The 27672-nt window shown below is 48.6% G+C and overlaps 1 protein-coding gene across 1 annotated transcript; it reads left to right on the top strand.

The window, feature by feature from the left end:
* Positions 1-1366: 1366 nt before the first annotated feature.
* On the top strand, positions 1367-16785 carry LOC131096385 (serine/threonine-protein kinase PAK 3-like). Its single transcript, XM_058044725.1, has 10 exons — positions 1367-1375; positions 2504-2635; positions 5464-5598; positions 5876-6211; positions 10077-10189; positions 10845-10962; positions 11807-11906; positions 12351-12547; positions 15228-15365; positions 16699-16785. Exons 1-10 carry the CDS (start codon positions 1367-1369, stop codon positions 16783-16785), a joined length of 1365 nt encoding a protein of 454 aa, XP_057900708.1.
* Positions 16786-27672: the final 10887 nt, after the last annotated feature.

A 27672-nucleotide genomic window follows, 5' to 3' on the forward strand; every position in this document is an offset into this window, starting at 1 on the left:
ACCGTGATGATACTGGGATCATATTGAGTGTAACTGGAAGTGACTGGGAGCATCCTGGGGGTGACTGGGAGACACAGGGCCCATGCTGGGAGTGACCTGGGGGGAACTGGGGGAACTGGCCCTGCTGGGGCTCAGGGTTGTTCTCCCCCAGGGCTGCCCCGGGTCCTGCTGCCACCCCTGGCCAATAGAGCCAAGGGAAAGGGGACTGCTGAGGGACAGGGGACAGGGACAGCTGAGGGACAGGGGAAAGCCATGGGACAGGGCACAGCTCAGGGACAGGGGACAGCCGAGGAACAGGGCACAGCTGCAGAACATGGCCTGGCCGAGGGACACTGAGCTCCAGCACTTCAGGCTGGTGTCTTTGGGCTCCCAGCACAGTCCCAGGGGCAGAATCCCCTCCAGGAACTGTTTACTTTTAGCTTTGCTCTGGAATATTCCCCAGGAGCCCCTGCAGTGGCTGCAGCCCGGCCGGGTGCCCACGGCCACCAGAGCTGCTCCGGCAGTGCCCTCCTGCCCCAGGCAGGGACAGAACAGCCAAGGAAAGGCTCGTGCTGGGCTCAGAGCAGGGACAGGGCACTCCCCTGGTGCTGCCACGGGCACAGCAGAGCCGGCCTGGGCAAAGGATTGGGATTGATGTCCCATGGAATCCCAGCAGGGATTACTTCTCATTGCACTGCTGGCATTGCATTGGTCATCCATTCAAATCATTTCCCCATGGAATTCCCATGGCAGTGGGTTAGAGTGGGATCCATTCATGGAATTCTAACCTGACTGGAATGAGAGTGAGATCTGGCCATAGAAATTCCATGGTAATTCCTGCATTCCCAAGTACCCCATTCCTGAATCCCCCATTCCCATAGGAATTGCCCTTCCCCTCCCACACTCACCTGTGTGCTCCAGAGCCACCCAACCCCATCTGATGTATTTCCACCCGGGTGTGTCCCAGGTAATGCTTCGTCTGCTCCACCATGATCCCTTTGGATTCCCAGCACCTCTGGCTGATTCAGATGGCACCATCAGACACTGCAAAGCTCCTGGATCGCAGCTGGAAGGAGATGAAATCCCAGCCCTTGTAGCCATACTGGTGAGATCCATGGACGCTCCACTGGACAGGAGGTCACAGCTGGAAACCACTTGCAGCATGTGGAGACCTGGGAACAAGGATAGCACGTATCCATGGAGTTGTGTCCCAGCCTCAGGGAGCCCCTTGGATTCTCATCCCAGCCCCACAGATCCCCCCCCATCCCCAGAGATCCCATCCCAGCCCCTCAGAGCCCTCCATTCTCACAGCTCCCAGCCCAGCCCTGGCTCCCCCCACTCCCCCCACTCTGGTTGTACCGGCCCCGTCTCCAGGGCATTGTCGGCCATGGGCCAGGTCCTGTCCTTGAGCCAGGGCTGGATATCCCAATATCCCAGCTCTGGCCATCCCAATATCCTGACTCAGGCTATCCCAATATCCCAGCCCTGGCTATCCCAATGTTCCAGTTCTGGCTATCCCAATATCCCAGCTCTGTTTATCACAACATCCTGGGTCTGGCTATCTCAATATCCCGGCTCTGGCTGTCCCAATGTGCCATCTCTGGCCATCAGCCAGAGCCATCAGCCCTGGCTATCCCAATGTTCCAGCCCTGGCTATCCCAATATCCCAGCTCAGCTATCCCAATATCCCAGCTCAGCTATCCCAATATCCCAGTTCTGACTATCCCAACATCCCGGCTCTGACTATCCCAATACCCCAGCCCTGGCTATCCCAATATCCCAACTCTGGCTATCCCAATATCCCGGCTCAGGCTGTACCAATATGGCAGCCCTGGCTATCCCAATATCTCAGCTGTGGTCATCCCAGCTCTGGCTATCCTGATATCCCAGTTCTGGCTATCGCGATATTCCAGCTCTGCCTATCCCAACGTCCTGGGTCTGGCTATCTCAATATCCCAGTTCTGGCTATCCCAATCTTCCAGCACTGGCTATCCCAATATTCCAGCCCTGGCTATCCTTATATCCCAGCCTGGTTTATCAATATCCCAGCTCTGGCTATCCCAATATCCCAGCTCTGTCTGTGCCAATATCCCAGCCCTGGCCATCCCAATATCCCAGCTCTGGGTATTCCAATAGCTCAGCTCAGCTCCTCCCACCATCCCTGCTTTCTGTGGCTCCATCCAGCCCTGCTCACTCCCCCAGCGCTCCTAGGCGGTCTCTGAAAGTTCTGAAATTTTCCATTTCAGAACTTTCAAGGAATGAAAAGCTCATTTTGCAGAGAGAATGTTGCTTCTTGATAGTAGCCAGGGCGAAATGTCTAATTCAGAACTATTAGCAATTCTGTTGAATTAGCCCATTTAAATTAAGTTGCAGTGACTTAGAATCCCATTGTTACCAAAGTTTCTGATTTGTCCTTAGCAGCGCTGGTTGTAGAAATAGAGCTGAATAGCATAAAGTGCTGAATAGAAATAAGGTTATAAATTATAGGTAACTTTCTGTCCCTCACACTGCTGCCTGTCCACAGATCACAGAACCAACAGCAGTCTCTCCCCTGGCTCCCTCTGCTCATGGAGAGGAGGCCGAAGAGGAGGCAAATGAGGTGGATGAGCGCCAGCCTCCAGCTGTGCTCACACCACAGCCTGAACATTCTGAGCCAGTAAGTGCCAGCTGTGTGTGCTGCTGTCTTTAGTGCAGGGCAGAGCTGCAAGTTTCTGACCAGCCAGCACTTGCTGTTGCTGGCTGAGGATGCTGAGTGCTGGAGTCCTGCCAGGACCCAGTGATTGCCCCAGCCTGTGACAGCTGGACAATGGGCTTTGGTCTGTCATGTTTAGGCACCAGCTTCCTGGCATTTTGATAGGGGCCAGCCTGAAGCACAAAGGCTCCCTGTTCCCAGAGCAGGGAGCATGTCAAAGACACTGTGCTCAGCCTTGTTGGATACACAGGGGACACTGTGGCATGGAGAGACCTGTCCCCCTGCACAGACTGGCCAAGTAGCTGCAGGCACAAAAAAAAAGTTGATCTGACCACACAAGTTCTTTCTGGTGCTTTGTCTCCACAAACTTCTTGGGTGTGTTTACTTGGGAGTATTTCAGAGACACACTGGGGATGTGGAGTTGCTGCTTGAAGTCAGGGATTTTGGTGCCTTTGTTGCCAGGTTGCTCTTTTGCCTCTTCAGGCAGAGCAGCCAGTAGCAGAGCAGATAGGTGTTTTGAGTCTGCCTGTTTCTTGGTCTTTGATAAACTGCAAGGAGATGACTGTGTTGTCCATGAAGCTGTGGGGGACCATTCTTGTCAGGCGTGGCAAAAGAAACAAAGGGAGTAGTTCTGAACCCTTCTTCTGAGGCAAAAACCAGACACTGCATGTGTCTGTCGATACCTTCTATTGTGTAGTCTCCTTTGAAAACCACATTTGAAAACTGCATTGGAGCCTAGAGTGGGAGCAAAGCTGCAAGTCCTTGACTGCTGTCCTGTAAAGCTAAAACCAGGGTGTACACCTTGCAATGATGCCTGCTGTATCTGAAGTGCAATGGGCACCTTTGTGGCTGGGGAGCTGCGTGGGCCCAAAGGACGCAGGGCTGGCGGCCGTGAGCAGCTGAAGATGAGGCAGCGTGGGGCCAGGGGGCCAAGAAGGCCAAGGGCACGGTGGCTGTGTCAGCAGCAGTGGGGCAGCAGGAGCAGGGCAGGGAGCGTGGCCCTGTGCTGGGCAGCGCTGCGGCCACAGCTGGAGTGCTGTGTGCAGCTGTGGGCCCTGGGAAGCAGAAAGTCATGCAGGGGCTGCAGCGTGGGCACAGAGGGACAGGGGAGCTGGGCAAGGGGCGCAGCACAAGGCCAGGGAGGAGGGGCTGAGGGAGCTTTAGCTTGGACAATGGGGGCCCATGAGGGACCTTCAGGCAGACTTCCATAGATCCCTGCCTTAGATCCATAGAGCCAATGCTCAGCACAAGGGCTGTTTCCCTGCCAAACATCCCTTCACTTCATCCAAGTGCTTTAGACACTGGAGTAGGTAACACTTTCATATTTTGTTGATTTGTTTGTTTGCTAGAAGGAGAAGCCTTGTGCAATTTCTCCTTCTCCAGGGAGCAAGGGAGCTTTTTTCTCAATCTTTCCTGCCCTTTTATAGCACTGGCAGAAATTCTGCTAGAATTTTAGTGTTCAAGGAGGCAGTTCTGGATAATGCAGTATTTTTGCACAAGAACACATAGTTTGGGGCAGGGATGTTGGTGCAGAACGAGCTGTTCTGGTGCCAGACCAGCCAGTAGGGCTTGCCCATCATTTTCAAGTTAACGGCTCCCGTGTCTTTTTGGTTGCCCAGGCAATCAGTGTGTGTTGTGTTTGGGAACTGAGTAGGAAATCAATGCCCTTGCATTCCAGCTGGTGCTCAGAGATTAGAGGAGCTGGAGGGGCTGGGCTGCATTTCTGATTCCAGCCACTTCAGCCCCATCAGTGTGGGCGAGTCCAAGCGAAGAACTTGCCCGAGCACAGATGCACAAAGAGAGCCGTTCCCAGTGCAATGCTCTGGGTCTGATTGCATTCCATAAGGACCCACACGCTCCAGATTCCCCAAGAGTGTGGGTTACTGAAGAAACAGGAGAGCAAATTCAGGATGGCTGCTGATTGGGGCACTGCTACCGAGTGCTGATGTGTGTAGCGACAGAAAGGACAGGATTGATTCATGGTGACTCCCACGTGGGGAATAATGTGCTTTTGCTCCATGATTTAGAAGGTTAAAGAAATGCTTTCTTAAGATATGTTATATTAAACTAGTACTATATTAAAACTATACTAAAGAGATACTTCACTAAAAAGCTACTGAAGAAAAACTCGTGACTGTCTCCAGGCAGTCTTTTATCTAATTAGCTAATCAATCTAAACAACTATCACTAAAATCCAACTAACAAATCACTTTCAGAAAACAATCACTATAACACATTCTTCATATACTAAAAAACAAGAACAGCCAGTAGAGATTAGAATTGTTTTCTCTTCTTCTCTAAGTTTCTCACTACCTTCCCTTAAAAAAAACCTAGGAGAGAGAATTATATCTCTCTCCATTCAAAGAATGTAAATACCACAGTACAGTAAAGAGAGATTATAAAAGTGAGATCTGTCTGTCCATCTATCTATCTTTTTAAATCTTCCTGACTCTGCTCCAAAGCAGTGGAAGATGCAAAGCTCACCTAAAGGCATCCCTTCAGGAGAGACAAACAGGCCATGGCAGAAGCAGAGGGAGGCTCTCACCAGACCCTTGAGAAATGCCACCCCTTCCCTGTCAGCTGCCTGAGAGGCTGCTGGAGCTTCAGTCCCAGTGGCCCCTGATTGTGGGGCCAGGGTCACTTTGGAATCTGTGCCTCCCCTCGGGCAGAGAACGACCCAGGAGAGCAGCAGCACAGTGCTTTGGGAACGTGTGAGCCCAGCAGTCTGTGAGTCTCGGCCCACAAAGGGCGTATGGGAAGTTGAAACCCATCTTCTCTTGCTTTCTGTGCAGGTGCTTCTAGAGAAAGAGCAGGAGCACACTGCCTCATCTGAGATGCCATGCCAGACTCAGGGAGAGCTGTTCCCTGCCCGAGAGCAGGAAGAGCAGCTCAGGCAGCAGGTGGAAGAGCCACAGGAGAATGGCCAGGTGAGCCTGACTGGCCAGGGCACAGAGGGAAGGGCAGGAAGAGGGGCATAAACCAGAGCTCTTGGGACTGAGGAGGCCAGGAGTCCCACAGGCACTGGAAGGACAGAGCCTTGGAATCTGCAGAGATCAGCACCAGCACAGGAGGGTTACAGTGGAAACAGAGCTGGGTAGGGAAGCAGAAACAAGGGGCTGAATAAATGTGATTTTGAGGCTAAAAGAGGGAAAAGCTGAGCTTGATGGCAGCTCTCAGTCACTTGCTCTGCTTTTGTGTGAACAGAACATCAAGGCAGAGCCACAAGCAGAGCTGCCTGGAGCTCAGAGTGCCATCATGGCAGTGAAGAGGAGGAATGAAGACATCCAAGAGGAGAAGAATCTCCCTATGCACAGGAGTAATCAACAAAAACAGGTGAATGAAGGAATGGCAGCCACTCCACTCATGAGAGAGAGTCCTTTCCGTTGTTGTTTACAGAAAATTGACAAACAGATGCAGGCACAGCTGCAGGAAACTGAGGCTAGGACCAAGGCAAGGAAGAAGAGGCTAGACGAAAAAATTAAAATCATCCAAGAGAAAATTAATTGCCTCCTTCAGGAGCAAAAGGCTCTAGAAAAGCAAGTGAGGGAAATAGCAATAGGCACTGCAGTCACCCAAGGGGTGGTTTCTGCCCTCCTTGCCTTCCCAGTGCAGAGCAGCAGGGGTGGGTGATGCCTCTGAGTGCCATCCTGATGAGGCCTCTGTCAGAGCTGCTCTCAAGGACACTTCCTGCTCTGCTGGATCTCAGCTGATGCTCTAGACAGTGGCATTACTCCTCTGGCCATTTAGCCAGCAGTCATGCGAATGAACTCCTGCTGGCTTCTTCCAGGTCACCCTTTTCCTTGAGGTGTTTTTGCAGGTGAACATGGTAACTCACATAGATTTGGAATACGAGCTACAAGCTGTCTGTATCCCTTGTGAATGTTCCTGTCCTTTTCTTTCCTTTCTTCCCAGTCGATGACTCCTGGCTGACAGGCACAAGCTGTAGTCTCTGACTGCTTTGTTCTGTTTGACTTGAGGTGGAAGTGTCGCCATCCTACCTGGCAGCCTGCAGAGAGTTCCAGCAAATGACGGGCAACCAAGAGCCCCGAGGCTGGCATGAGGCCCAGGAACTGAACCATCCAGAGATGCTGCAGGATAAGCACGTCCCGAGGAAGGTGCAGAAAAAGAGAATTTCATGGCAGGAGGTAGAACATTAGAATGAGGAGCTGCAAATGTATCTGCAGACCTAGGAGGGGGAAAGGAGTCTTTGGGAGGAACTGGAGCGGTCATTGCTGCAGTCATCCTTTAGAACAAGAAACTGGCTATGAACTCGAGTAAAAGCAGCCTTTGGTTTTGACCATTTGGTTTCACAAGTGGACATCCAAAGCAATCCAGTTGAGGAGCTCTGCATGTGACTGACAGCAGCTTCCTAAGGGCTTGCATTTCAAATGGCAATCACTCTTGCATTTCAGGGCAATCTCTGCCACACCTTCCTGACATCAACTCATTTCTTGTCTCAGATCTACACCGACTCTGACACTGAAGCTGCTGCAGAAGCAGCAGTGCCGTCCCAAGGAGCCTTTGCTCCCCAGCTGAAGAAGTGGAGCCTGAGCCCTTGGTTCACCTCCCGTGCTGACCCAGCTGCTGCTCAGCAACAGGAGATGGCGGGTGACTCCCTGGAGCAGCAGAGTACGTCTGGTATCTTTCTTATCTGAGGGACAGTGAGTTGTGTGCATGTGTCAGCACAGCTGTACCAAAGGGTTCTGCTCAGTTTAGTGTCACAGAAGTGCTGGCAGTGCTCCGAGGCAGCAAGAGAGAGCTCTGGGTGTTCCTACTGCCTCTGAGGGCAGCTTAGACTGGCTGGAGTTTGCCTGGGCTTCCCTTCTCTCTCCCAAAGGCAGAAGCAGGGATTGTTCCTGGATCAGCAGAAGGCTGTGACTGCTTGAGTCCCAGCCACTGGCAGAAGCCCTGCTGAGATCAGTCTCTAGGAAAATCTTTGTGATTCTGCAGCACAACCCAATGAATCTGCTTCTTGCCCTTAACAGCTGCCAGTGCTGTGCTCTCAGATAAGATCTGGTAGGGTTGAGAAGAGAGCCCAGTGGATTCTGTGTCTACCATCACCTGTTGGGACAAAAAGGGCACTGATCTGCGCCTCGGCGTAGCTGATCTCAAAGCCCATCCTGTTGTGTCCTGAATGAGGGCAACAGCTTGTCTGGGGCTCAGGCTCACTCTGGCTTCTTCCCATCAGTGCCTGTCAGTGCTCATGCTTGGGCTTTGCCAGCCTTGTTGTGGTCGCTGCCCTGCCCCTGAGGGCTGGTGGGACTGCAGAGGCTGGAGCCTTCCTTAGCTGGGAGGGTCCCGCTGCTGCCCGGCTGCTGCAGCACAGAGCTGCCTGAGGCAGCAGCCCCTGCTCTGGGCCGGCTTCTGCCTTGCATGGCCTGGACTCACAAGAGGGTCAGCATCTCCTCTGGGCAGCTCTCTGTGTCACAGGGACGCCTGAGGAGCACTGCTGTCCTCTGTGCCCGTGCCCGCCGTGCCGGGTTGGGAAGATGGGGACGTGTGCGGTGCCGAGAGGGCGAGTGCAATGGGAGCGACTGAGCCGCGCTGTCAGGGTGAAGAGAAGCGGCGCGGTTCTTCACGCGGGGCACGGGCAAGGGCGTCTTTGAGCTCAGCCTGCTCATAAAGGGTGAGGGTCCTGATGCTGGAAGCCCCGTGGGGATTGGTTCTAGCATGAGCTGCTCTGGTTTACAAACACAGAGGCATTCTTCTGGCAAACTGCTGCAAGGTGGAAAAGATGGGAACAATTTCCCATCCCAGGGCAATATTCCTCCTGTTCTGGACTTGACATCTGTTCAGAGGAATTGATTCTAAATGTCCAGGTGCATTTAATCTTAGCAAGTAGGAAACCTTTTCTAAATCTCACAGTGTTTATTCCTAAGAAAATAAAGGCACTGTTAGTTCCAGCTCTCCTTAATGTTTCTAGATGACAAACTTACTTGCCTAGGTAGGTATTCTCTTCTGGTCTCAGTCTCCTGTGAATGTATCTCCCTGTGCTTCCCTGTGTGCCTGCTGTCAAGAGGTTTCTCCCTTCAAAGGATGCTGGAAATCAGTCTCTGTGACAGCCACTTGTGCTGTGGGCCTGCTGTTCTTTTCTTGGTGTTCCAGTTGCTGTTCCTGTTGTTGTTAGCCAGCTGTCCACTAAGGGAGGCTCAGAGCTCCAGACAGTGGGGCTGCCTTTTGTATCTCCTAGAAGGTGGGATCTCTGCTTTAAAGTGAACATCTTGCATTTTGTTTCCCTCAGGGAGAATGGTGAAGATGGAAAGTCCTATTCTAAAATACATTGAACTGGAAAATATTGGCAGTGGGTGAGTCCAAGCAATGTTAATGGTACAAAACTATGCATCAGGTGTTTTGCTGGTGGAATAGGTATCAAGTGTGAAGTCAGACAAACTGCAAATCTGTTCAGGCACTGGGCTTAGATTGTCAGTGCTGATCAGAATTTCTAGGTGTGCTCAGAAGGCATTGTCAAAGACATCTTCATGCTTCCAGTGTCCTGCAGGCATTTACAGTAGAGATGTCCTGTGTGGGCTGGCTTTCACTGCAAGGTCTAAATGGCTTCTCCTTTCTCTGCTTCTGTTTTTTTTCTAGGAGTTTTGGAGACGTTTATAGAGCACTCGACACTGCCACAGGAGGAGAGGTAAATATCAACAGCCCCTGCAGACTCTGCTGCACTCGAGGGCTTTCCCCTCTGGTGTGAGCTGTGGCTGGAGCTTTGGGCAGAGCTGTGCTGAAAAGGCACAAGAAGCACAGACTGGTGCCAGCTCACAGAACACATTTGGGACTTTGTCCTCCTCAGCTGCCAGAAGGAAGGCACAGAGGGCAGCAGTTCCTTTCAGAGAAGGACGCGCTCACTCGCTCTCCATTGCTAAAACAAAGGTGGTGCCTTCGAGCACCTCACTGCTCTTTGGGGCTACAGCTTCAGAGTCCTGGATTCTCATTTCTGGCTGCCAGCAAATCCATCTCAAAGTTACTGGCAGATCCTTAGCCACCTGCAGTTCTGCACTTGGGAACTGCACATAGGGAGAGATCTGCAAGGCGTCCCTGAAAGCCCTAAGCCCTGCCCATAGCCCAGGATGTATCCACAGAGTATTAAGGCATGGATTACTTCTTCTGAATCCCAAACCAAGCAGCAGAGAGTGTGGTCAGAGGTTTGTGGGTGATAACTGAGACACTGCTGTTACCAAGTGGTCAAGGCAAAATGTCAGTGGCCCCATGTGTCCTGTAACTGGCTCCCAAGGGAGCAGAGAAATGGGCTGTTGGAATGTCAGTTCCTAATTACTGCAGTGCCTAATCACAAGGCAGTTTGGCACAGCTCAGCTGTGTCATTGCAAAATCACTCGCTCCATGTGCCTTGTGGTCTCGTGCCACCAACCTCTCAAGTTACTGATTTTCAATGTCATTTTAGGTGGCCATAAAAAAAATACAGCTTCAAGGACTGAGGAAGGAGGAACTAAAAGTAAATGAACTCATGGTCATGAAGGTGAATAGAAATCCCAACCTGGTCAACTGTTTAGACAGGTGAGTTGTGCTTTTTTCCCATGAATGTTTGTTCACATATTGCAAACATGCAAGTTAAAATCCCACTTTGGTCACTGGCAGAAAATAGAGCTGTAATTATTGGCTAATTATTATTGCTCTTTTCATCTCCAGTGGGTGGGAAGAGATTGCATTTTGTCTGCATGAGTCTTCGCTGGCACATGGTATTTGAAAATTGTTCAAAAACCCGGATGAGTCGTGTCTTACTAAATCAATGATCTCTATATTCACAGCCACCACTTTGTTTTAGAGCTTGATTTTTTTCAAGTGTCTTCTTCTGTCCAGGTAAACTAACAAGGATTTCCCTTGGATTGTTGCCACTGGTTTACATTGCCATGCATGCCAGGAAGATTAGGTGCTTTTTTCCAGAAACACCATGCCTGACACGTTTTTTATCTGGGCAGTTACTAAACTGCACATTTTGCTTACTGCCCATCTAAGACATCTCCTTTTTTGCAGCTGTGCCTTTCTCCTTGAGACTGCACAGATGGCAAACAATGCACAGCCAAGAGGGAATGTCTATTCCTTTTTTTTGTCTTTGTCTCAAAGGGACCTGAAAAGAAGAATCAACCCTTCTTTTCCAAACAGCAACCTAGCCATGTACATTCATCTCCATGCCCTTGTTTCCTTCTTTCAGCTACCTTGTGGGTGAGGAACTGTCCCTGGTTATGGAGTACATGGATGGAGGCACTCTGAGCAATGTCATCAGCCAGGTCTACCTGTCGGAAGATGAGATGGCAGCCATCAGTCGGGAGGTCAGCAATCCCATCTGTGTTTCCAGGGGCTTGGGCAGGATTGTCTGGGAAACTGGGGCTCAGAGCTGGAGTGATTTCCTGTGCCAAGCTTTGTTTCTGTGTTGCTGCTATTCTATGGGCAAGTAAAAGCATCTCAAGTGAAAGGCCTGCCATTGCCCCTTCACTCCCTGTACTCAGTGCCAGTACTCTTATCTCCTGCTGTAGTATTCTCAGTCTGTCTCTTGTATTTTTATTTGCTGTTCTCCACCTTGCCTCTCTAAATGTTTGCCTGGAGTCTGTCTTCACTGCATTCCTTGCCTGTAAAAGCAAAGGTGCTGGTGGCAGGATTTGAAATGACCAGCAAAGAAAAAAGACTCATTTCTCATAGTCCTCAGCTGAAAAGAATAGAAGTGCAGCCAAAAATGCTCTTTGCTTCCACAAAGTGACTGGTGTGATACTTCCAAGCCTGTGCTGAGGCCAGCAAGAAAATCTTTTCCATGCAGCCTCCCACCCAAAAGTGATCCACTAAACACCAAGGGAGGGACTTTTCCTTTCCAAACCCCTCCTTTGTCCTCTGCATGGAAAAAGCACGTCCACTGCAGCAGGAGTCACCCTGGCTGGTTTGCAGGGGACAGCCTACACCAGCAGGTGCTGTTGCTCTTTCAAAAGCTGACATGCCTTTCCTCAGAAAGGTCCTGCTCTGCAAGTGTTGGAGCAGCAAGCTCTTCCTCTCAGTGGCCATTACTGTTCTGCCATTACTCCCCATTCCCCTGGAGAGGGAATCTTTTCGATTCTTTGTTTCCTTTCTTTTGTGATGAAATCACATCACTCATTTTTGCCCTCCTCTTTCTGTTTTCTCTCTCAGTGCCTGCAAGGACTGGATTTTCTTCATTCAAACCACGTCATCCACCAAGATGTGAAGAGCAGCAACATCCTTCTCAGAACTGACGGCTCTGTCAAGCTGGGTCAGTATATTCTTGGTCAGGTGCAGCGTTCCAGGGATGTGGGTGTGGGGCTGCTTCGTGTGACTGCCAGCTCCCCAGAAATGGTGCTGGTGGCAGTGCAGGGACCCCTGCTGCGAGCTGAGGGCACAGTTGCAACATGCACAGAGGTATAAGGAACCACAAGCAGTCAAGAGTGGCCTTGCTCTGTGTGTGTCCCTTCCAGACAGAGGGAGCTACAATCTAAAGCTTCAGGGGAATGAAGTCCACTGCTGTGAGCAGCGTTAAGAAACCTGGGTTTTTTGGAAGTGGCCAATTCCATACTCCCTTGGCTAAAGCCCCAAGGAAATCCAGCATGAACAGTCCTCCAGGAGATCCAACAGCACATTGTTAGACTGAGAGTGGGGAATTCTTTTGCTTGGTTTCCTAACTGGAGCTGGCTTTCATGGTTTGTTGTTTTCTCCACAGCTGACTTTGGCCTCTTTGCTCAGCTCAGCCCTGAGCAGGGCAGACGGAGCTCCGTGGCTGGTGCTGCTGGGTGGCTGGCACCTGAAGTGGTGACAGGTCAACCATGTGGCCCCAAAGTGGACATATGGTCTTTGGGAATCATGGGCATCGAAATGGTGGAACGAGAAGTTCCTTCCTGGAATGCAACTCCTGTCTTGGTAAGGTGCAAATACTCACCGATCCCACTGTCTTTCTCACCTGTCCCATGTTCTGTGTGCCATTGGACAAAATCCCATTGCCATCTGCTGGCACCACTTCCACCAAGGTCCCCTTCTAAAAATGCCCCTGCAACACATCAGCATCTGCTGTAGCTTTGGTTGTATCAGAAAGGGAAGTGGCAGTTCAGAAACCTAACCAGGTCAGAAACCTGCCATTTTGGCCTCCAGCCATGCCTGACATTTCCCACTTGTTTTTTGAACAATGTTGGAACTCTGTTTCTGAAGGACAAGAATTTTTCAGTGGACAGGGTAGACATGTGATAAATATTCGAGAAATAGAGGTTAGACCTTTCCAGTTTAAATTTCATAGAAAACATAGGAAAAAAAGAAAAAGAAAAGTAAACAAAAAAGGAAAAGAGAAAAAAACTTACTACCAAAGCAATGCCCAAGCAGTTCTGCTTGCTTTTTCATTTTTTAAACGCAGCTCTTCTCTTCCATTCTGTAGCATCTTTTCCAAATCCTGTGGTCGTTGAAACTTTCAGGCTTTCAAGTCATCTGTACATTGTTCAGTCATGTGTGTGGGTGGCCTGGATAATTTTAGGATGTGTTTTTCTCTGACTGCAGTTAGAATTGTTTGCCAAACCCTTGGCTGTTTCTTGGTACTTTAACAAGTTGATGAGCTCGCAGGCAGGTGCCTGGGCAGGGATCCAGCGTGGGCAGTTGACACCGGTGCTGTGTTTCTTTACCACAGGAGCAGGGCCATCCCTGGCCTGCACAGTTCTAATGACAGGGAGAGCTCCAGCTCCCCACCATGGCCAGTGGCTGAGCTCAGCTGAGAGTCAGGATAAAACCCTCTTTGTCACCTCTGGTGATGTGGGAAAAGGACAGAAAGCCGCATCAATTATTTGTACACAAGGGGAGGGCATTGCCATTTCTGGCTTTGAAATTCTGCTTTGGGTTAAAGAGGATAATAGCAAAGTCTCTTTGGTCACCATCTATTTCAGCGCCATGAGCACAGAGTTATCATGACAGTGGTGGGCATTTTTATGGAGACTCCAAGGCCTCTTGCCATTGTTATTTTTGTCTATTTGAGATGGAGTCTGCAAGTTGAGGTTTGAATAGTTCCAAGTCGGTGTCTTATGTTTCTAAATACCATCTTGCAAAAGCCGAATGAGCTCTCTCCCTCTGACTTGTCAGCGTGTTAGAGCTTGGTTCCACATGAACCACACTGGATAATGATCAGTCGATGTCTTGCCAATCTACACTGTAATTCCTTGGCCTGAGGAGTATCAGAAAGACCTGCTGAGCTCCATGGACACTGTCAGCTGCATGGAAGTGAGCATCCTTGGCCTTACAGAAGAAACTGGAGCTCAGCTTAGGTTAGATGCTCTTGAGCAGGAGAAAGGCTGGAATTGTCAGGTGTTTCCAGAGGCCTGTGTGCCCAGAGGGACTGAGTTCTGGGGAGCAGCTGGATGTTTCTGCACATCATGGAAGGGGATTGCCAGACAGCTCAAGCCTCACCACAGGCAAACACTCCCCAGCTCTTCTCAGGCAACATTTGCTTTGGGTTTCAAGTTGTTCCCACTTGTCTGTCTGTGAAGATGCCCCTCAAACCACAAGGCAAGCCTCTCAGAACTGGTGTTACATTTCCAGAAATGAAGAAAAGAAGCCCAAACACAGGAAAGTTGCTAAGGCACTGGTTTTTAGGGAGGAACTTAACCCCCTGTGCAGTTTCTTCTCACTGGGAAACATGCCTGAAACCTGGCCATGAGGGTGTAAAGGCCACAGAGTCTCTTCTGCTTCTTGTGCAGTGATGCTGAAACACTCAGTGACCATGTTTCTCTCCTAGCCCAAGCCACATTCTGCCTGTCACCAAGCCAGAGCCTGGTGATGTGGAGAGCCTGCCAAAACCTCCCATTTGTTTCCTGGCACTTTCTGGGATGGGCCTACCATTCATGCATTGACTTGAGTAGCCAACTGAGCAGAGGATGACCGTAGGGATGGAACCTCTCCTTCTGATTTGACCATGAAAGGTTTTTCTTTTCCATGTAAGGAAAGCAGAAATTTTCAGACTGCTGAGAGACAGAGCTGCAGGTGGCTCCTGTATGTCCAAGCAGGTGTTTTCATGCCAGTACATTTGTGCATGCATCTTAATGTGTCTGTGTTGAAGATGAGATTCCCAATGTTTGTTTCCTTACCTGAGGAATACCTGGTGCATTTCCTTTCTTTCCTTCCAATTCCCATTGTTTTCAAGAACAAAGCAAAAAGCTTGATTCATTTTGTTTTATGGCAGCTGTGCTTAAGGGACCAAGAAGCACTGCAGAAATACTTTTCGTATATTAACCCTTGGATAGAGTAGAGTTAGTATAGCAAAGTCCTTCTTCCAAAAAGCCTCTCAAGTTGGTATGAATCCTCAGGGAAGGAAATGTGATTGTGCTGATGTAGTTCCCACTAACTAGGTCAGTCAATGAAATCAGCTGCCAAGGCAAGATCTGTGGGATGTTGGAGAGGCTGTGGCTGCATCGGGGTTTGGGGTTTAGGTTGGTAAAGAAAAGTCATCTCTGGGTCTCTGCCAGGGCAGAAACTGCCACTGCAGAGTGGAGCTTAATCAATGGGATCTGGGAAAGCAGTGACAGATGGGAAAGAAGCAGGTGGAGCCTGGTGTCTCCTTTTTCCCCAGCCCCAACTCCTGATAGCCACAGGAGGAAGACAAAAGCTGAAGCAGCCCAACCTATTTTCATCCTGCCTGCGTGACTTCCTGAGCTGCTGCCTGCAGAGAGACGAGGCGGGGCGCTGGTCTGCCAAAGAGCTCCTGCAGGTAAAATGTGAAGGGGCTGCAGGTGAAACAGGCTCTGAGGGATGGGCTCCTCCTCCACTCAAGCCCAAGGCAGCAGATGAGCCCCCTTCCTCCTCACCTCCACTCTTGGTGCTCTTCAAATGAAAATGGTGAGGAATCCTAGACTGGGCTGGGCTGGCAGGGTCCTGTAAAGGTCCTCTGGTGCCAGTGTCCTGCAATGAGCAGGGGCATCTTTAAAGAGATCAGGTTGCTCAGAGCCCTTTGCCACCGGAGCTGGAATGGTTGCAGGGATGGGGCTCCTACAAGCTCTTGGGGCAAGCTGTGCCAGGGTCACACCATGCTCGGAGTAAACAAGTTCTGATTAGATCATATTTGTGTTTAAAAATATTCACCCCCATCCTATTGTATCTGGCCCTGTTAAAAAAGATGTTGCCCACTTTCTTCAAAGCCACTCTGAAGTCTTGGAAAGTGGCAATAAAGTCTCCCTGGGGCCTGTTCTTCACAAAACTGAATAACTCCAGCTCCCTCTGCATTTCCTGAGTCGGAGAGGTCCTCTGGCTGTTTCTGTCACCCTCTTTTGTAATTTGGTGGGGTGTTCAGTTTTATCTAATGGCAAAAGAATTGAAGTAGAGCAATGCAGGGTTCAGAGACATGAAATGGTGGTGGAGAAACCCAAGGAAGCCAGTCCCAGCCTAGGTTTGGCTGTGGGCAGGAGGGGCTGTGGGGGGCTCACTGTGAGCCTCTGAGGGGCCCTGGTTTGTGCCCCCCAGCCCACCCTCAGAGGTTTCTGCCATGCAAACAGGGACAGCTGGGAGGGACTTGTCCCAGCCCCATCTGCTGCCTGGCACGCTCAAGCAGACGGGAACTGTGCCAGGGTTACTGCCAGGTTGTGTGGCAGAGAGGGAACTGCAGGGCCCAGTGCCACTGGGCTGGCCCTGCTGGGAAGGAAGGAGCCATCCAGCACACGAGGGGCAGGGCATGGAACGGTAGACACTGCTCTGTCTCCCTGTGGAAATCAGCACAGTGCCTGTCTTTCAAAGAGAGGGACCAGTGTGAGGCTTTGGAGTTTCCTGAAAAGTAGAAACTCCAAGGACAAAGAAAGCACCATTTCTAGAGTACTGGCAGGGCAAAAATCTCAGCAAGATGAAGACACCTGGATAAATGGATGAGTGGGATTCTGGGCCAGGTTTGCCTGTGATGGCAAAGTCCTGCACATAAAGTTGGAGGTGTAGATGGTCCCATTGGTCCTCTTCCTGTATCCTTCTAGGAGCCAGAGGAATCCTGTGAAGCACTGAGCTTGGAAAGTCATGGTCCATTGTTTTTTGTTGATTTGTTTTTTTTTCCCTTTGGGCAGCATCCATTTGTAACATTTGCTGAGCCTGCGTCCAGCCTGGTGCCGCTGATTGTTTCAGGGAAGAAGAGGAGGGAGACAAGAACGTGACAATCACATCAGGACCATTTATTCCTCAACCAGTTGATAGTAGGATTGTAGGTTAGGACTAGGATTAGGATTAGGATTAGGATTAGGATTAGGATTAGGATTAGGATTAGGATTCGGGATAGGTTTAGGGTTAGGGTTAGAGTAGGATTGTCTAATAGGACTGCAGAGTAGGACTGGAAATGAATAAAGTTTCTGAAACCACACCTCACCTTGAAGATTCCCTTCCTTCTCACTCTGCGAATAAGCTCAAAAATTCCTTCTGAATTGTCTGTTGTTTCTTAAAGGTGGAAAGTGACACAGTGTCTTTGGCATGGTGTGAAAGTGGGGAAGGATGTTCTTCATTCATCCTCTCCAGACCACACTGCCTTTGGAATATGGCCCACTGGTCTGTTTTTGGCCAGCTTTGGTACTTCTATTTGAGGCAGAAAGGGCAATGGCATTTGAAAGCAAAACTAAAAGAAGAATGAGGCAGCCCAAACACCCTGTGCAGATGCAGGCCTTCAGCTGTGACTGGAGAGCATTTGGGCTCCTGCCACTTGGATTTGGATCCCTAAATGCAATAATCTCTTTGGCTGGAGGAAAGCCTTGCTCAAGTGAGAAAGCAGAAAGATCAGAGAGGGTGCTCGGGAAGGTCTCCTGTGGTGCAGAGCTGTCAGCGCCTCTGAGGTGAGAGTGGGCCCGGCCTTGCCCGGGCTGGAGCCCCAGCAGAGCCCCGGCAGAGGCCGGAGCAGCCTGAGCCCCGGCAGAGGCAGGCTGGAAGGAGGCCCTTGGAGCTGCAAGAGGCAGCAGCCGGGCCCTGGGTGCCTCTTGCTGGGAGCGGGCGAATCCTCCACCCTCAGAGTCCAGGTGGCAGCTGGCTGCTGCCGAGGGGAAGCGCAGCCGTGCTGGGCACAGCCCGGCCTGGAGGCCATGGCCGTCTGGAGTGTGCCCAGGAGCAGAGAAAGGCCAAGGGCAGCTGCGGGCCGCTGGGCTGGCTGAGGATTCCTCCTCTTCTGCTGGCTGCCCTGCAACTCCTGGCAAAGGCCAGCAGTGTGTGCAGCACTCTGGGCACCGGGGCAGGGAGCCGGGCTGCTCGGCAGGCTGGAGCACAGGGCAGCTCCTTCAGGCCTGGCACTTGTGCCAGGGGAAGCGAGGCCAGCGTGAGGCAGGGACAGCTTGGCGGGGCCCATGTGCAGGAGCCAGCACCTCACGCAGCTCTGGGAGGAAGTGCCTGCAACCCTGCAGTTCTGCACTGAGCCAGAGCAAAGGTGTGAGATTGAGACGGAGTAGGAATTTATTTTGAATTAGGTGAAGTGTTTGGAAGAGATGAGGGGTCTGTGGGGCTAAAGTTGAAAGAAAAGCTGCATTTTAGAGACAATAAAGAGATAGAGAAAGAAAAACAGAAATGACTACAAAGTTAATCTGTTTTAGACTTAGAAATTTTTTTGATAAAGAAGAACTGGTGCTAAATGTCACGCAGAATGAATATGTATGAACTTATTTTGAAACTGCATGCATATGCATTTAGAAGGGAGATAAAAGAAGACCCGAGGTCTTCAGAGGTACGCTTGCCTTTATGGGGGCTTGCGTCCAGCGCGCGTCATAATAAAAGCATACCGGGCTTTACAACTTTTACAAAGTTGTGAGGTTTCTTCTTTTCTCCGCAAAACATTCTTGGTGAGCCAGCCAGGAGAAGGAGACACTTTCTGTCTCCATCTCTGTCCTCGCAGGGGCGGGGGGGGACCGACGGACTCCTAGGCATGCCCCAAGATTTTCCTGAAGGAGGCTCTGCTCCTCTCGACTTGCCTCCTGCTGGGACAGACAAGGACCTGCTGGCCTGCGGAGGAAGATACGGTATGTACTGAGGGGCCCCTGGGGGAGAGGAAGGAGAGCAAAGGAGTAAACCACCCAGAGACGTCTGGGTTCAGCTGATAGAGCAGCTGTATTAGAGACGGGGTTCATCGTTCTGATAGAGCGGAACCGCCAGCAGCTCTGGGGGTGAGCTGGGTAAACCCATGTATGCGTGTATTAAGGTTCATTGTTCTGATAGGGCAGAGCTGAACCCGCGTGTGTTTTCTTTGTTTGTGTGTGTGAGTGGTGTCCGGACACTGTGTTGCTGTATGTTGCATTGAGTGATCGGCACGCTGTATTTGTAATTGTGCAAGTGTATAAAGTGTATGTTGTATAAAAGAGAGTAGATCCATAGTGCTCTACTTCACAGGGGGGGGAAGTCCTACCCGCCGCTGAAGAAGCTGAGTAAACACCGGCCAAGGCAGGCTTTGGGGGCGGGGAGCGCCCGACAGAGAAAACAGAGTAAACTGTAGAAAAGCGTAGGTGAAGACGTTTATTGAGTAAAAGTAGTAAATTGTAGTGTAAGTTGTGCATACTTTCACCGTGGCTAGACGAACCCAAGGGGTTCCTCTGCCTCAGTGGTTTAGACTCGACCCCTGAGAGTTTGTGAATCAGGTAGATTATTGGATAGATAGGGGAGACGAACAAATTCATTTAAAAAAACTCTACCAGACTTCAGCTAACACTCTTGTAAGTCTAGACTGAGAACAACTTGCCGTAAAAGATTTAGAGCTCCCTGTAATAAACAGAATAGCTTGCCTTTGCAAAAAATTTCGGGTAGCCTTTGGTACATCAAGGGGCTGGCACGCTGCGCAAGTATTATTACAGTGTATAGTTTGTGAGAAACACTGGTATTGCTGTTCTAACAAGCGACAGAGCACGTGCCCAAGTGTAGATTAGAAGTTTCTGATCAAGCTGATTCAGAGTCTAAGATTTTAAAACTTGTGTGTGGGAAATCGCATCTGATACCTGCCACTTGGAGTGTGTGGGAGGAAGATTGAGAAGCTACTGTGAAGTCCTCTGAAAAGAGGTTTGGGTGGAAGCGAGATAGGGCAAGAAGGAAATAATGAGAACTAACCAGAGCAAAGAAGTTCCACAGGCCAACCCCTTAGGGTGCATCTTGGCCCACTGGAAGGAAGTCACTAGCCGGGGGAGCTCTGAGAATAAAAAAAATCTAATCCAGTATTGCACACACTAATAACCCTTATACAAGTTAGAAGACAGAGCAAAGTGGCCACCCACTGGAACCCTAGACTATAATACTTTACTGCAGTTAATGTTGTTTTTAAGACGAGAAAGTTAATTAGATGAGGTCTCGTATGCTGATAAGTTTTTTGTTTTAGGAAATCACCAAGAGTAGCAAAAAGACTGTGAGATTAAATCACCCTCAGACCTACTGGTCTTAGCCCTTGAAAAAGATAACAAGGCAAAGAGAATGCAAATCAAACGCTGTTGTTCAGCATGCAGTATAGGACAACGGTGTATGAGATCAGATAAGGTCTATCGTTCTGAGGAGCAAGAACGAGACTCATTTGAGTGGGTGAAAGCTCCTCCACCTCCTCCCCGAGGGGGGGAGGTTAGAGAAGTTGAAGCTGAAACTGAAGATGAAGAGGAAGAGTACTTCCCCAAAAAGGAGGAGGACTCAAGTAGAGAATGCACATCTACTAGAACCCACCCCATCCGTGGGAGTCCAGTTGCATCTAGAACTAAGAAGCAAGTAATGCTACAGGCCCCTCTGCAACAGGCAGTGGGACCAGAAGGGGCCAAATTAATGATTAAAGTGCCATTTACCACCCTTGATTTAGAAACATGAGAAAAGATTGCGAAGAATTATTGTGTTGACCTGATACTCACTGCCAAATGCCTATGATATGTTATCAAACAACACAATCCAGACTGGGCTGACATCCAGCTACTACTAGATGCTTTCACTGAAACAGAGAAACAGCTGATCCTAAAGACAGCAGAGAATTTGGCAGAAGATTACTGTAAAGCCACACAGCTAGATGTGAAAGAACATTTCCCCCTCCAAGACCCAGAACGAGATCCTAATGTGTCGGCAGAGGTAAAGAAATTAGCAGAGTATCAAGAGTAGATAGCAACAGGAGTAGAAAGAGCTATTCCAAAAACCATAAACTGGTCTGCCTTATATTCTCTTAAGCAGAAGCGTTCTGAGACTCCATCTGAATTTCTAGAGCGTTTAAGGAATACTATGCGTCGTCATACATCATTAGATCTGGAGTCTGAGATAGGGACAAATCAACTAGTTAATTCATTTTTAAAGCAGTCTGCTAGAGAGATCAGGCATAAACTTCAGAAAATTCAGAGACCAGATGAGAAGAATCTTGAAGCCTTGTTAGAAGAAGCCTAGAGAGTATTTAGTAACCAAGAAGAAAGATAAAAACAAAGAATGAAAAAGTTAGTGGCAGTAGTACAGGAAGAAAAGCAGAAGAAATACAACCCGAGACCGCCAAGACAAAGACCACCTCAGCTAAGCAAGAACCAGTGTGCAATCTGCAAAAGAATTAGTCACTAGAAAAGCCAATGCCCAGAACGAAGAAGGAGTGACCAACAGATAGCTGCACACATACAAAACAACTGAAGAGGACCGGGGGATTCTACCCCAGCAGATCCATAACAATGAAGCTAAGAGAAGAAAAGAGTAGGATTTTTAGTTGACACAAGAGCTACATATTCAGTCTTAAATAAAGCTTTAGTACCAGTAGAAAATGATTATGTTGTAGTGCAAAGAGCAACTAGCCAGTCTGAAAGGGCATATTTTTGTAAACCTTTGAAGTATAAATTGAGAAAACAATAGAGTATTCATAAATTCTTGTACATGCCTAATTTGGTGAATTAAGCACTTTTAGGGAGAGATTTATTGGAATAATTACAAGCAACCATTACATTCAAAAATGGGGAAATTACTCTGGAGGTGAATGATCAAAAGTACATAGAGGTATTAAGTTTAACTCTGACAGCTATTGGCATTAAGGAAGAAAGTGATGAAGAAATACTAGGTCAGGTATTTCCTGGGGTGTGGGCCTCTGATGTGCCAGGGAGGGCAAAAAATGCCTCCCCCATAGTAATCAAACTCAAGGAGGGGGCGCAACCAGTGAGAATCAAGCAGTACCTCCTAAAGAAAGAGGATAGGGAAGGAATCAGCCCAATAATCGAAAATTTTCTGCGGTTAGGATTACTGAAAGAATGCCAATCTGATTTCAATACTCCCATCTTACCTGTTCGGAAATCTGATGGGTCATACCGGATAGTACAGGATTTGAGGGCTGTCAATAAAATAACAGAAGATCTGTATCCAGTGGTAGCAAATCCATACACTTTATTAACTTGCCTAACACCTGAGCTAACCTGGTTTACTGTTTTAGATTTAAAGGATGCCTTCTTTTGCCTCCCCATCCATGAAGCCAGCCAAAAAATCTTTGCATTCGAATGGGAAAGCCCTAAAAGTGGGCGCAAAACCCAGCTCACATGGACCAGACTACCCCAAGGCTGGAAAAATTCCCCTACTTTGTTCAGGGAGCAACTTGCAAAGGATCTGGAGTCCTGGGAAGCTCCACAGGAAGGAGGGAGGCTTTTGCAGTATGTGGACGACCTTCTAGTGGCCACTCGGACGAGGGAAGCATGTGTGGCCTGGACGGTAAGCATTTTGAATTTCCTAGGACTCCAAGAATACAGAGTATCGAAGAAAAAGGCACAGGTAGTGAAACAGAAAGTAATCTACCTGGGGTACGAGGTGAGTGCTGGGCAACGGACTTTAGGGCAGGCTCGCAAGGAAGGCATATGCCAAACCCCAAAACCCCAGACCATAAAAGAGCTCCGAACCTTCTTAGGCATGGCAGGATGGTGCCGGCTGTGGGTTTATAACTATGGACTGCTTGTCAGACCCCTCTATGCCCTGATTGCCGATGGAAGCATGATCTCCAGTGGACAAAAGAAGCAACACGGGCCTTTCACCAGCTGAAGGATGCTCTCATGTCAGCTCCAGCTCTGGGACTTCCAGATGTGAGTAAACCATTCTTCCTGTTTTCCCATGAGAAACAGGGAATTGCCCTGGGAATACTGGCTCAGGACTTGGGTCCATACCGGAGGGCAGTTGCTTACCTCTCTAAGCAACTAGATGCAACAGCCAAAGGATGGCCAGGTTGCCTCAGAGCTGTAGCAGCAGTTGTGCTGAACATTCAAGAGGCATGCAAGTTTACTCTGGGACAAAAATTGACTGTGCAAGTGTCCCACACAGTGTCCGCAGCACTGGAAGTAAAGGGTGGCCACTGGCTTTCACCACAGAGGTTTCTGAAATACCAGGCCATCATGGTAGAGCAAGATGATGTAGAGATCGTGGTGACTAATATCGTCAACCCAGCTTCCTTTCTCAGTGGAAATCAAGGAGAAGCAGTACACCATGATTGCCTGGAGACCATTGAAGCTACCTACTCCAGCCGCCCAGACTTAAAGGATACCCCTCTGGATGATGCAGAGACCTGGTTCACTGACAGGAGCAGCTATGTCGCCAATGGGAAGCAACATGCTGGGTATGCAGTGACCACCTACAGAGAGGTAATCGAGTCTGGACCCTTACCAACAGGTACCTCCGCGCAGAAGGCTGAGATAAGTGCCCTGACCCATGCCTTGAAAAGGGCAAAAGGGAGGAGAATAAACATCTACAAAGACTCGAGGTATGCATTTGGAGTTGTACATGCACATGGGGCCATCTGGAAGGAGAGGGGACTGCTTACCTCACAGGGAAAAAAGGAAAGAACATCAAACATGCACAAGAGATAATCCAGCTGCTGGAAGCAGTTCAGCTGCCTGAAAAGGTAGCAATTATGCACATTAAGGCACACCAAAATGTGAGCTCAGAATTGGAAGAAGGAAATGAGCTGGCGGATAGAGAGGCAAAAGAAACAGCAAAAGGTGAGGTAGCTACTGAAGGAGTCCTTATTCCAGATGGACAAATCTCCCTTGAAGGTAAGCCAGAATACAACAAGAGAGATAGGAAATTAATTGAAGATCAAAAAGAGACGTATAACCAAGAAGGGTGGGCTACCATTGAAAAGAAACTGGTAATCCCTTCCCATCTATTGTGGTCACTAGTAAGGGAAGAACACCAGAAAACACACTGGGGCATAAATGCCCTATACACATACCTGATTGAAAGAATTGTTGCTAGGAATTTATATGCCACTATTACTCAGGTGACCCGACAGTGTGATCTTTGCCTCCAGACTAACCCCAAAAATACCCCCAGACCGAAACTCGGTCAGAGTGGGAGAGGCCATGGGCCTGGACAACAGTGGCAAATTGACTTTTCAGAACTCCCAAGGAAAGGGGGGGTATCGGTATTTGCTGGTATTGACAGATACATTTTCAGGGTGGCCAAAAGCATTCCCCACCAGAACTGTCAAAGCTAGAGAAGTGACCAGAGTATTATTACAAGAAATAATACCACGCTTCGGAATTCCAGCCACAATATCCTCAGATAGAGGATCACATTTCATTTCCAAAATAGTGCAACAGATTAGTAGCCACCTGGGCATAGACTGGGAACTTCACACCCCATACCGCCCCCAATCAAGCGCCCAGGTGGAGAAAATGAATCATTTGATTAAACAGCAAATCATAAGACTGGGGCAGGAAGCTTATCTACCCTGGCCCCAGGCTCTTCCAATAGCACTATTGCGAATTCGAACGAAGCCTCGAGCTAAAGAAAAGTTGAGCCCTTTTGAAATACTCTATGGAAGACCATATGCAATACAAAAGGGACTGTCCACCCATATTGGAGAGGTAACACTAGCCACCTACATGGTGGCCTTAAACCAACAGCTCAAGGAAATTGAGAAACATGTGGCTGGAACTCGGAGCTGGGGGTTAGATGGGCCAGTACATAACATACAACCTGGAGATTATGTATATGTTAAGTCTCTTACAGAAAAGACCTTGGAACCACAGTGGGAGGGACCATTCCAAGTGCTTCTCACCACCTTCACTGCAATCAGAATCAAGGAGCAGAACACCTGGATTCATCACTCTCAGGTAAAGAAGGCCCAGAAACCCCTAGAGGACTGACACCAGGAGACAATGAACTGAGACTAAAACTTACTCGGGCAAAATGAGTATATTGCGGTCGGGAGTAGCTCATATTTTAGTTTGTAGAATTGTATTGTGTGTAATCATAACTGAAGTTTTAGAACTTGAGAGTACCTTTATTCAGAGCAATGCTGAATGGCCTTGGTCCCAGGCGTTTAATCAGTATACTGGATCCATGGGAAAACCTTCTGAGATAAAGGATTTAAACCTATCCACTGTGGTAATTCATGGAGATCAGGTATATGGGGAGCAGGAATGGCAGGAACGGAAGCTGTGGACACTTCAAGGGATTAGAGGAGAAGAAATCAAGGTAGGGTGCCGGATGATAAATGGGACGGCTTATGAGAGACCAAATGAAATTAGTGTCTCAACCTCTCCTGGTGCATATGAACACCAGGAAATCTGTGATAGCCTAAATGAATCAGACTGCTGGTGTAATTTCACCTTACTACAGCCTGTAGAAATAACTTGCCTTTGGGCACAAGATGATATCGGGCTTTCATTTAAATTCAAAGTAGACACTACACCTTTTACCACAGCAAGACCCTATACAGCCCACAGCAAGACTCAAATAGTTCAGACTCAACCCAAACTTGAACCTGAGGTGTATGGAATAGGCCCCTATGTAGTAAGGAATGTGGGTGAGCAACAACTATTATTCAATCCAGAATGGTCTCTCAAACATGTGGAGTTGATAATGCAAATTAACATCTCAAAAATCCAACCAGCCTGCTCCTCCTTCCTGAAAACTTCCTTTGAGGGCTGGACAACATGGTTACAAAAACAGGCATACCTCAGGAGCAGAACAAGAAAGGACCTAACTGGCTTATTAGGGACAGGATTAGGAGTTTTAAATGAAATTGATTCAGAAATACTGATGAATAAACTGGCTGCTGCAGCAGGTAGCCTAACAAAATTGAAGCAACCCTTGCAGTCATCTCTATTGGCATTAGGAACTAGCCAGTGGCAGATTTCAAAAGTACTGTCAAAGTGGGAAACGGCCAGGGACCAAGACCACAAGCTGATAGTAGAAGCACTTAGTACAGTTCAAGATAATGTGTCCTTAGCTTTCAGTTGTATACAAGCACAGTTATGGATGCAGGCAACAGCAGCTCTGATCATATGGGAAGGGAGTGAAAGTAATTTTCCAGCTGAAATTCGGAAGATTGTGTGGGATAATGCAATTGATTTTGAAAGGAAATTTCAGTCCTGGTGGACTATGGTGAATTTCACCTATGATCCTGTTTCTAATGTAGCAACTGCCTTTGTGCTTACCATACGTAATGCCACTGTTTATGTTATCCATCCCACCATTGCCCTAGGATTAAACCATGAAAAAACAATACTCTATCCTTCAGAACATAGAGTGTGGGCACGAAAGATGAATGGAAAGTGGCAGACAGTAAACTTAGAATCCTGCATTACTAGAGAACAGATGGGATTCATTTGTGAAAGCAATACTATTAATGCTCAGGATGTGTGTTTGGACACTGAACAGAGTATTTGTCACTTTGAAGTTCATCCAGTCACTGACCAGAGAACTGTGCTCGTATATACTGGAAAAGGGTGTGTGTCTGAGGACTGCCTGTGCTGCAGTAAAAATTGATAGCAATGATGTTATTCTGTCTAGTAGAAATCATTCTAACTTCTGTATTTGTAATTTTGTTAAGATTATCGGGTGTGATTTTTCATACTTGGCCCCAGTGACATCTCACCAGCTGATTAAAGCTAATTACACAATGTATCACAGACTACCACCTACCCCTATTGGGATGAACCTTACATTAGTGAAACAATTAATTAAGCACCAAGACCTACTGGAAATCCTGAAGGAAATCCAAGAAAATGGAAAGAAAACCTTAATTACTGTCCAACACGATACAAAGGAGATAACCAGGGTTCTACAAAGAATAAAACAAAATACGGATCATCACTGGTGGGATGTGATCTTTGGGCAGTCACCAACTGCGAATGGAATCTTTAATAAGTTATGCCACCCCACTGTAGTTTTACTAATATTAGTTGGGATAAATTTAGGATTATCTATTACATTGTTAATTTGGAACTGTAGAATGCTACAACGAATAGCTGTACTAACCTCTTTGTCAAACATACATGGTGAAGTGTTAAAAGACACTTATTGTCGTGGAGGTTTTCCTTAAGTTAAAGAATTTACTTATTTCCTAGGAAAGGGGGGAATGAGACAGAGTAGGGATCCATTCTGAATTAGGTGAAGTGTCTGGAAAGGGTGAAAAGTCTGTGAGGCCAAAGCTGAAGGAAAAGCCACATTCCAGAGACAACAAGGAGACAGAGAAAGAAAAATAGAAAAGACCACAAGGTCAATTTGCCCCTGACCTAGAAATTCCTTTGATAAAGAAGAGCTGGTGCTAAATGTCACACGGAATGAATCTGTATGAACTTATTGTGAAACTGTATGCATATGCATTTGGAAGGGGGATAAAAGAAGACCCGAGGTCTTCAGAGGTACGCATGCCTTGTTGGGGGACTTGTGTCCGGCGCGCGTCATAGTAAAAGCATACCGGGCTTTACAACTTTTACAAAGTTGTGAGGTTTCTTCTTTTCTCTGCAAAACAGCTCCCTCCATGGGAGACATGTCCTGAAACCTGGGAGCAGCTGCACGGGGTGCCCATGGTGGGGAAAGGACAGAGGGGGAGCGAGGCTGCCATGGATCCCTTCCCCCTGTTCCGGGCTCTGCTCTGACATGGGGGACCCTGGTTCACTCTAGGATCTCTCCCAGGTCTCTTCCCAGAGCTTCATCCCACAGCTCAGCCCCAAGGGCCAGACAGCTATTAGGAATTTCACAGCCTACCATTGGTGACTCATAGTCAGAATGCACAGGAAAACTCTAGCTGTGTTTCAAAATACCAGATGCTGTGTTGTTTCCTTCCCACTGCAGATTTCCCATTGCCCCAGCCTCAGCCCCTGGCAGCC

This window comes from Melospiza georgiana, unplaced genomic scaffold (genome assembly GCF_028018845.1).
Source record: "Melospiza georgiana isolate bMelGeo1 unplaced genomic scaffold, bMelGeo1.pri scaffold_29, whole genome shotgun sequence".
Lineage (NCBI taxonomy): Eukaryota > Metazoa > Chordata > Aves > Passeriformes > Passerellidae > Melospiza > Melospiza georgiana.

What these genes read in the sequence shown, in the direction of transcription:
- LOC131096385 (XM_058044725.1), top strand. An exon ending in AGCCTGAACATTCTGAGCCA is followed by an intron (nt 2,636 to 5,463) that starts GTAAGTGCCAGC and finishes CTTTCTGTGCAG; the next exon opens with GTGCTTCTAGAGAAAGAGCA. An exon ending in AAAAGGCTCTAGAAAAGCAA is followed by an intron (nt 6,212 to 10,076) that starts GTGAGGGAAATA and finishes ATGTCATTTTAG; the next exon opens with GTGGCCATAAAAAAAATACA.